Genomic DNA, 10,113 nt, shown 5'->3' with positions numbered 1-10,113 from the left:
CGTCTCTAATAAAATGATTATAAAAATTTTTTCGTGGAAAAATAAACATTGGGGGAAGATAATTCCCTAAGGCATTAACAGCCAGCGCCATTGTCACTAGAGTGTCTGCAGAAGTGATGGCTCCAACTTGTTTTTGACCCTTCTGCGCAACAATTTTTGATGGATTTTGCACTGTTGTTAAGCCTGTTTCATCCATATTATAAATTGACATAGATCTTAATTCATGTTGATCTAGTATTCCCTTGTATAAATTAAAAATATAGAACAGCCTCTTGATTAAATTCAAAAAGGTTAAAAAATAACGATTATGACAATTGTCACTTTTCTATGGTACATCTTCACTAAAATTTTAATTTAGCTTGTTTACAATATATATTTAACTATTTATTTTTAAAAAATTCAAAAAAGTTCAAAAATACCGATTAATACAATTGTCACTTTTCTATGGTACATCTTTACTGAAATGTTAATATAACATGTTTACAGAACATATTTTTACCTAACTCTATTTAAAAAATTCAAAAAAGTTTAAAAATATGACAATTGTCACTTTTCTATGGTACATCTTCACTGAAATTTTAATTTAACTTGTTTACAATATATATTTTAGCTATTTATTTTAAAAAAATTCAAAAAAGTTCAAAAATAACGATTATGACAATTGTCACTTTTCTATGGTACATCTTCACTGAAATTTTAATTTATCTTGTTTACAATATATTTTTAGCTATTTATTTTAAAAAATTCAAAAAAGTTCAAAAATAACGATTATGACAATTGTCACTTTTCTATGTACATCTTAACTGAAATTTTAATATAACATGTTTACAAAACATATTTTTACCTAAACAGAAAAAATGTACTAGTTTAAAAATGCTTTAAAAAAAATATATTTAAAAATATTTACGATCAAAAGATGTACCAGAAAAAAAGTAGGTAAAAAATTAAAATATAAAAATATTTATGATCAAAGATGTATCAGATAAAAAGTACCTAAAAAATTAATATATAAAAAATCATTTAAAAAATTTATTTTCAAAACAATTATCAATCAAAAAATATATTAAAAATAATAATATAACAAATTAAAAAAAATTATTCAAATAAATATATTAAAAATTCTTTAATAAAAATATATTCAAAAATATTACGATCAAAAGATGTACCAGAAAAATGTACGTAAAAAATTAATATATAAAAATATTTATATAAATTGACAATCTTAAAAATATTACTTAAAAATATATTTAATAAAATCTTTCAATTATAAAAATAATAAATTTATAAATAAAAAATTCCTCTCAAATAAATATTAAATTAATATCAATTAAATAATAAATTAATCTCTCAAATAAATAATAAATTTATTAATTTGTAAAATAAAATACATTGCCTAAAAAAACCAGGCAATGTACACTTTGCCTGTGCCTAAATAATTAATTCACCCTGCCTACCACCGTAACACATTGCCTAAAATAATCAGGCAATGTGTTCATTGCCGAAAATAACACATTGACGCTAACATATATATATAAAACTAAAGAAAATAAAATAAAGATAAACGAAAACATAACAGTCACAAACTTCGCAGAGATAAGAAATATCTTAATCGAGCTTCAGAATTAAGCAGCTCTTTCAATAAAAATGATACATACAAGACTTTAAATCATTGAAATCCTTTACTTCCTTCAAGAAAGATCTAGATTTTAAACTCAGACATAACAAAATGATTACTGATCCACATGAGCAGATGGAAATTTGGACATCCTTACCAAATTTTATAGTGGAAAAGTAATCTCCTCTTTATCGAATAACATATCAACTAACCCATCTACATGGTCTTCTCCTCGCCGATCTACTCCTTTAATTTACCACTCTATCCAACACTACTAACTATCTTCCACCTCTACGTTTTGGCCTTCCAAACAAGCACATACACTTAGTATCGTGACTTCATCCTCGACATCTCGATTTGCATCAACTGCTCTAAATGTAAATACTGAGAGACTGTTATATCCAAACAAAAGCGAAATAATGGGTATAATAAAAAATTTAAAAAATCATAAGGTTTGTGGCTATGATAATATATATAGCGAGTACTTGAAGACTGATCCAACGTTATGCATAGAGATCCTCCTCCCAATTACTACCAGAATTTGGCACGAAGGGACATGTCCGATTAGCTTACGGCTATCCTAATCAACTTCCTGAAAACAAAAACCCTAAATATCTTGAAGACTGGAAGGGAATCTTATTAAATTCGATAGTTTATAAGATATTCTTTAATATCATCCTAAACAGACTAAAACCGATTGTAGAAACTGATTTTGTTAACTCACTACTGGTATTGTTCAGGAAGAGCCATAATTCACTTGAAACTATTCTTTTGCTAAAAATCCTAACTGACGTAAAAGACAATTGGTTTTCATCGCTCTTGATTTTAAAAAAGCCTTTGATTCTATTATAGATGCTAGTTTGTGGAGGGCTTTGGAGGAAATAAGTACAAGAACTTCTCGGTCCAGTTAATTCACGCAGGCAAATAATCTCCGAAAATTTATTTAAAAATGGATTAAAACAGGAATGTGTTTAATCATCACTTTGATTTAATTTTATAGCGAATTATTTATAAAGATAGTTAAAACATCTTGCTCGGAACGGTGTAAATTTGTGAATCTAAATATACTTGTATTTGCCGATGATATTTGTCTGATGGGAGAATCATCCGAACTTCAATTCGTAGTAGATAGTATTATTTTAGAAGCAGGTTTCTTTGGTTTAGAAATAAATATAAATTTAACTATGATGATGACCTCATTATTCACCCCACTCAACATAAACCTAAAAATATGAAAACTATGATGATGACCTCATTATTCACCCCACTCCACATTAACCTAAAAATATGAAGACGATTACAAAAGTGCAACATCTGGAGTAACACTAGATAGAAAAGAAAATACTATACTAGTTTTAATAGATAAATTAAATAGAGCTAGAGCTAAGCATAGGCGTAGCCGGGAAGGGAAGCAAGGGGAAATCCCCCCCCCTTCAGAAATTTATCACTTTTTGTAAATATCCATTTTATCTAATAAAAAATATCCCCCTTAGTCCTCCCCCCACTCCCTGACCCTCAAATATGTATGCATATATCTAAAATAATAATTAACTGTGGACTTATCTTAAATAATATCTAGTTTCTAAATGAATAATGACGCTTAGAGGAAATTCTTAAGAAGGATATCTGATACTTTATTGATGGTTACTTCCCTAAATAAATATTATCTAGTTCCATTTTAAGTTTATCTTATTGATAAAATTTAACAAGATAAAGGGAAATAAAAAAGATTATTAGTTAGAAATAAACTATGAGAAGCATATGAAATTTATAATTAAATTTTTCCGAGTACTAAGTGAAATATAATAAATTTAAGATAACCTATCATGTCATTATATGTCTTTTACTGATTACATAATTATATATTAAATATTTTAAATAATTTACCATACCAAAACAGAAAATTTAACAAATTAAATAATGGATATTTTGTAACGTTATTGTCGATTACATAATATTTACTAAATGATTATAATACTACTATTCTAAACGGGAAATTTTAATTTATTAAATAATAACTATTTTGTATTTGGAAGAAATAGCTTCTTTCTTTTCTTTTCTTTTCTTTTCTTTTCCTTTTTTATCTTTTCTCTTTCACATTTAAAATTATACCTCACTCTACTACAAATGGATAGGACGTAGTTTCTCTCATTTTGATAATATACTTCTGAGTTACAAGGTTTGTTGTTATCCTTGAGAAAAAAATTGGCATGATTATAAGGAAATGGGCCTCCATATAATTCACGTTCGCTCATTTTGGGCAGGCCAGGCTTATGACCAATGCTACATAAGATAAGATTACAATTAGCCGAGAACCTTTTATATTCTTATATTCTACTTCTTTCATTGCTATACTCATTACTAAACTTAGATATGGCTCGGGTGTAGTTTCACCCTCATATACTTCATATCTGGGTTACAAGGTTTGTTGGCACACATGAGAAAAAAAAATCGTTAAGGATGGGCCTTTATATAATTCACATACGCTCATCTTTGGGCAGGTCTATGACCAACGTGCTAATGAAAATATATGAAAAATATATATAAACATTAAATGTAAAAGTTAATATAAATTTATGAGATAAATCAAGAGAGTCGACACAAATTATAATTAAGCATCTTAAAATAATGATTATAAATTTTTAAAATTTAAGATTTATAATAGGTAGACCAAAGAATTAATGAATAAATTTATTAAAAATTGAAAGGTCAGAATCTAGGTGTAAAGGATTTATCCCAGGATATATATTATAAAGTCACATAAATTAGAATCTCCAGCCTAATTTGTACATTATTTTTTAAATAAAAAAACCTATTATATTGAAAAATCAAAAATCCATTCTACACCTTTGGCTGGGGAAAAAAGAAACAAATATAATAATAGTAATCACCTTGTTTATATATTTAGCAACTCACTTTTTTTACATATTTTTACCTCTATTTAAATATTTTATATCTATATTCTTATAAACTAACATTGACAATATTTTTGTCAACTCTTTTCTACCTTTACTTGTATATTTTATATACATATTCTTATAGACTTAACAATAATAATATTTAATATTTTTGTAAACTCTTGTTTACCTTTACTTGTATATTCTTACAATATTTTCTAATCACTAGCCTTTACAATCTCAGGGGACCATTACTTGAAATCAACGCATAGCGGAAGTGGAAGAAGGTAATTTTTTAATGTGACAAATAAATAGTTTGGATATTTTTTGTCACTATATTGATTTCAAATGATGAATCGTAATTACTTCAATTTCAACGCTACTACAACCCTGTAGAACCCAATTCCAACTATAAAAATAAAATTAGATAGCCCAGTGTGTCACAAATTAGCCGCACCAATAGGCATGCCGCCTATTTTTAATATGGCATCATGGCTTGGAAAATTTTATAATGCAATTTAACTATAATATATTTAATGCATCATTTTTTTATAATGAACAGGTTTAAATTTTATTTACATATCAATGTTAGCATCAAATAGATCTTTGGCTAATTGATTATTCGCTTATTCCAGTGCATATATTAAATTCACTCTTAGATTTAAAAGTTTCTAAGGGATAACTGGATTTATATATTTGCAACCTTTAAACTAATCCTTACAATCTTATGTATTGAAAAATATTAGATTTATGAAAGAATCCATACTATTAAATAATTAAATTTGTTCATTTTTTTAGTATAAAACTGCTTTATTGCATTTAAAGATTATTTATTATAGACATTTTTTGATTAATTATAAAAAATTTGAGAACTATAAGGGAGGGTAGGGATTATAATAGGGTGAAAAAAAAATAGATAGATGCAGTTATATTGTAAAAGAAATAAGGCCAACGAAGTTACAACAAATGATGTTGTAAAGGAATATAACAAGTAATAGGGATGAATAAATAAGCGCACATATGCATTGTAATAAATCTCTAAATTCTTTTATTATTATATTTATGATGTAATATAAATAAATATTTTCTTAGAAATATATAATTTTAAAATTTTTCTTATATAGCATTTAAATATTTCATATGCTCATTGATTTTCTTTAATATGAATTTTAATATGTCTATTTCGTTCATCACTTCTGGCGAATTTACGTTTGCACATTTCACATTGGAAAGGTTTTTCACCGGTATGAGTTCTAAAATGTGTAGTTAAATGATCTGATCTTGTAAATGCTCTTAAACAAAGTTGGCATTTAAAGGGTTTAAATCCATTATGAATTCTTAAATGTCGATTGAGCTCATCCTTTCTAGAGAATTGTTTACCGCAATTATTAAACATGCAATTAAAAGACTTGTTAACATTATTTTGGCTAAATTGCAAATTTTGCATTTCAAATTTTGTTCTCACATTATATTTGATAAAAGATTTAGTAATATATCTATTTTGAAATTTAAAATCCTGCCGGATGGTTTCCTGTTTTAATGGATATTTTTTCAACATAGACGTTGTTTTGGGACGTCCGCATGATCCTTTATGCGATTTTTTTTTGTAACATGTTTTCTTTATATTTGTTGGATTATCATTATGTTGATAAACTGACAAATCATTATTAATCATATTCAGATTTTGATAAAATAAATAACTAAAGTCGATTGGAATGTCATATTCATTTTTGTCATTGTAAAAAGTTGAAATATGAGGAAAGTTATGATGAAATTCTTTAAATATTTGGGATTGAGGTACATTATCTAATTTCCTGTTATTTATTTCCTTATTTGTATTCTTTGAGTAATTATATATTAATACTCCTTCTGGTATACTTTCTTTTGTATATGAGGATAAGCAATTGTTTTGTTCATATTGATTATAATATTGGCATTCTACATTGAAATATTTTGAATTTTTCAGAAGGGTTAAATCATCATCTCCTATCAATATATAAAATATTATTAATTAAATTATTTTTTTAAATTTATAATGAATTATATAATAATAAAAAATTTACAGTTAAGTTAGTTTATTTTTAATATTTTTATTATAAGTATACAAATAAGAATTATTATAAATCATAAATGAATTACTTCCTAAATTGAAATGTACAGGCTCAGAAATTCGTTCTAAATCAGAATGGTATATGTCATAATTTTGAATGCTTTCATATGCTTGGTTTGTTTCTCCTGAATATCTAGATTTTTGAACTGAATATTCATGCTGATAAGTTAAATTAGATGGATTATTTAATATCTTTTGTGGGATATCGCAATTCGAAATATCACATTCCTTATTAAGATTTTTTTCCAGAGATTTAATGAATTCTTCAATTTCATCTGTTAAAAAAGTATTGTCCATTAGATCATAACCATAATATGATTTGGATTCATAAGTACTAGAACTATTCACTGGCAGAAAGTTAACTGTCTCCATCAAGATAATGAAGTGATATAATATATGAGTAGATAATGTAATTTGGAAATATTTTGAAAGTATTTTAATAAAATTTTGAAAATATTTTGAATGCATTTTAGAAGATAAAATTTGAGTTTATATTGAATTGCTAATATGATTAGTATGTAAGGTGTTACGCAAAAATATTATTAAAAATATAAAATGACGCTCGGTATTCGTTAAATAATTATATTTTTTCACTAAAAACATATCAAACTACGTAATCGTTTTCATTCGGAATTTTCCGTTATACAAATTATTAATGTGACGTCATAAGAAAACTCTTTATTATATAAGTAATATTAATCTGAGCAATGACGAATTATTTTTATTTTGGATTCGTTTTACCGAATAAAAATTTTTTAAAGAATCGATTTTATAATGTATGAAAACAATAATATGAAATGAATAGTATCGATTAGATATTATTTACTTATTATATTAATATAGATTTTTCTGTAAACTCTTTTATTAAATTTTTTTGCATTTTAATTATTTTAGATAATATAGTTTACCTTTTAGACAATTATCAATTCAAATTTATAGATTAAACATCTCAATAAAAAGACCATAAATAAAAATATTTTAGGATTAATATCTAAAAGTTGGGGAAAATATTTAAAGGTAAACCCATATTTTTTAATTTTCTTTTAATTATTTAAAACCTTTAAACTTTGAAAGGATTTGAATTTAAAATATTCATCACTTAGATTTATTTCTTTTAAATATTTGAAACCTTTAAACTTTGAAAGGATTTAATTTAAAATATTCATCACTTAGATTTATTAAGGCAAGCCCGTCAGTGCCAAAAAAAAGTAGAATCTTAAAAATCCGAGTCAATCTTTCAATTTTAAAAAATTAAAATCCACAATTATATGCTATAGTTATTTTATAAAATTTTGCTTAATTTAAAACTGGGTTCGGGATAAGAGATTTAACATACAGTATATAAATGTTATTTAATAAAATTTAAATTGAAAAAGAAGATAAAAAATATGGAAGTTTTTTTCCCATTAATTAAAATTTTTTATGTTCTAGAAGTGGTAGAAATTTTTTAACTCAAGTTCAGAACTCGAACCGCGACTTAAGCTCTCTATTCGTACCGACTTTAGTTCTTGAGTGGACTAATGGATTCAGAACGAGACTTTAGTCACGACTAAGCCGAGTTGGTTTTATATCCAATTTTTTTTATATTTTGGAGTTGAATATTTTTGAATTAATTTTTAGAAAGATTTGGGTAAGTTACAATTATGCTGAAGTTTTTTTTATGTAAGCATAATAAATTAATAAAGAATAGAAATGGAGATATATTCAGTTGAAATTGGGGTTTATTGAAATACACTAGACTATTTATATTATTTTTTGCAGGAGTATTAAGAGGTTAAATATTAAAAATAAAGAAGTTTTAAAATTAATTAAAATGCCCTTAAATTATATATTTATTTTGAATATATTTTAAATTGGTTTCTTTTGTATATTATAAAATAATAGGTCCCCTAATACAAATTATTATATTTCACTCTTTGATTCCCTGATGACATTATTTTCTGATGAAAAATGAATACAAAACAAGAAAATGAATAATTGTATACTTATTTTATATTATTTAATCATAAAAAAATTTCCTGTTCTATATTATATAAGAATCACTAAAAAAAATTTAACTAGTTTTATAAATAAAAAATTTACTTTTATCATTTTATAACTATATCTTCTCACATAATAATTTCAATTTGTTCAATAAAGAAATTTAAATTTATAAAATTTGTATAAGAAAAAAAATGATATTGTCGAAAAAGAATATTTTTATTTAAATTCTACCATAACATAAATATAAATGAGACAAAATCAAGAGTAAGTAAGTTCAAATGCAAATATTTTATTCAATAAAAATAATTTATTGGTTTTACTTATAATATAATAAATTCAAATACAATTATAAACATCGACATTCAGAACAAAACCAAAAAATTTTGAAAGATTTTTTAAAATATTTTTACAATAAGTGATACAATGTAGATGAGACAAAAATCAAGTAAACAAGTTCAAATACAATTACTTTATATAAAAATGATTTATTAGTTCTACTTATAATATATATAAAAAATGGCAATAAAATTATAAACTTCAACAATCAGAACAAAACCAAAAATTTTTATAAGGTTTTTTTAAAAATATTTTTACTATTTAAAGTAATATCAAATATGGCACATATCACAAATTATAGATGATTTATCATTTAAGCTAAGATTACACGTTCGGCAAAGCCATGATTTAGCCCTAATATATTTTTCAAATTTAAAATAGTCATCCATGCTTCACTTTTTACACATAATTTTACAAGTTGAAAATCGACATAATCATTTTTAAGACAAAGCGTACTGTAAAAGCCGGAAGATCATAATTGTCAAACAACTCATTTTTTGTTTATTGCTAATGGTTTAGAAATTTTGCTTAATATCCACATTGCTTGAGCTTCTCTTGAGAGTGATGAGAAAATAGTTTTAGTAACTTTTCTAAGAGAAATATAAAATTATTTTTAAAATTTTATTATGAGTGATCTAACGATTATCAACTTTTTTTTTTCAATTCAGCTAAACTTTTATTTTCTATGTTAAAAAAGAGTAAATTTAAATCAGTATATTTTATCATTGATTATGAATTTGATAACTAAATCTGAGAATTAAATATTGTGGGATTTCTGTTAATAAATAAAATATAAATATTGTTTCTAAATTGTTGTGAAAATAATAAAAAAAGATAAATTTTTATGTGATTAATACCTTTTTCAATGGGAATTTAGATTATTTATATTATTATGAGCACTGTCCTTTTTTTAAACTTATTTATATTTTTTAAAATGATATTTTTTTTACTTATCCTTCTCTTTTTAGATAATCCTCTACTGATATATCAGATTTCCTCGACTTATCCTGCCTTTAGGGGCTTCAGGTATAGATAGAATAGCATCCGTTGCAGGTAGAATCTAGGGTTGGGTAGATATTTACTTGGAAATTACCTGTGAACATATTTGTCATCGTGATTTAACTTAAGTTTGTACTACTTCAAATTTACAAACAAATCAATTTCTTCAAACT

At 24.6% G+C, this 10,113-nt stretch overlaps 1 protein-coding gene across 1 annotated transcript; it reads right to left on the bottom strand.

Annotated features, from left to right (window-relative positions):
- Positions 1-5,523: 5,523 nt before the first annotated feature.
- LOC135926239 (zinc finger protein 430-like) lies at positions 5,524-7,110 on the bottom strand. The gene is made up of 2 exons (XM_065462040.1): positions 6,652-7,110; positions 5,524-6,498 (listed from the first exon to the last, which is right to left on the bottom strand). Exons 1-2 carry the CDS (start codon positions 7,088-7,090, stop codon positions 5,657-5,659), a joined length of 1,281 nt encoding a protein of 426 aa, XP_065318112.1. The 5' UTR covers positions 7,091-7,110; the 3' UTR covers positions 5,524-5,656.
- Between the last annotated feature and the right edge of the window lie 3,003 nt (positions 7,111-10,113).

The sequence above is a fragment of the Gordionus sp. m RMFG-2023 genome, chromosome 3, assembly GCF_954871325.1.
Source record: "Gordionus sp. m RMFG-2023 chromosome 3, tfGorSpeb1-WG-v2, whole genome shotgun sequence".
NCBI classification, from domain to species: Eukaryota; Metazoa; Nematomorpha; class Gordioida; order Chordodea; family Parachordodidae; genus Gordionus; species Gordionus sp. m RMFG-2023.
This window is presented reverse-complemented; position numbering and strand designations above follow the sequence as displayed.

Coding starts and splice junctions, on each gene's coding strand:
- LOC135926239 (XM_065462040.1), bottom strand. CDS start 7,090: ATGCATTCAAAATATTTTCAAAATTTTATTAAAATACTTTCAAAATAT. Junction 6,499..6,651: donor TGTACATTTCAATTTAGGAA/GTAATTCATTTA, acceptor ATATATTGATAG/GAGATGATGATTTAACCCTT.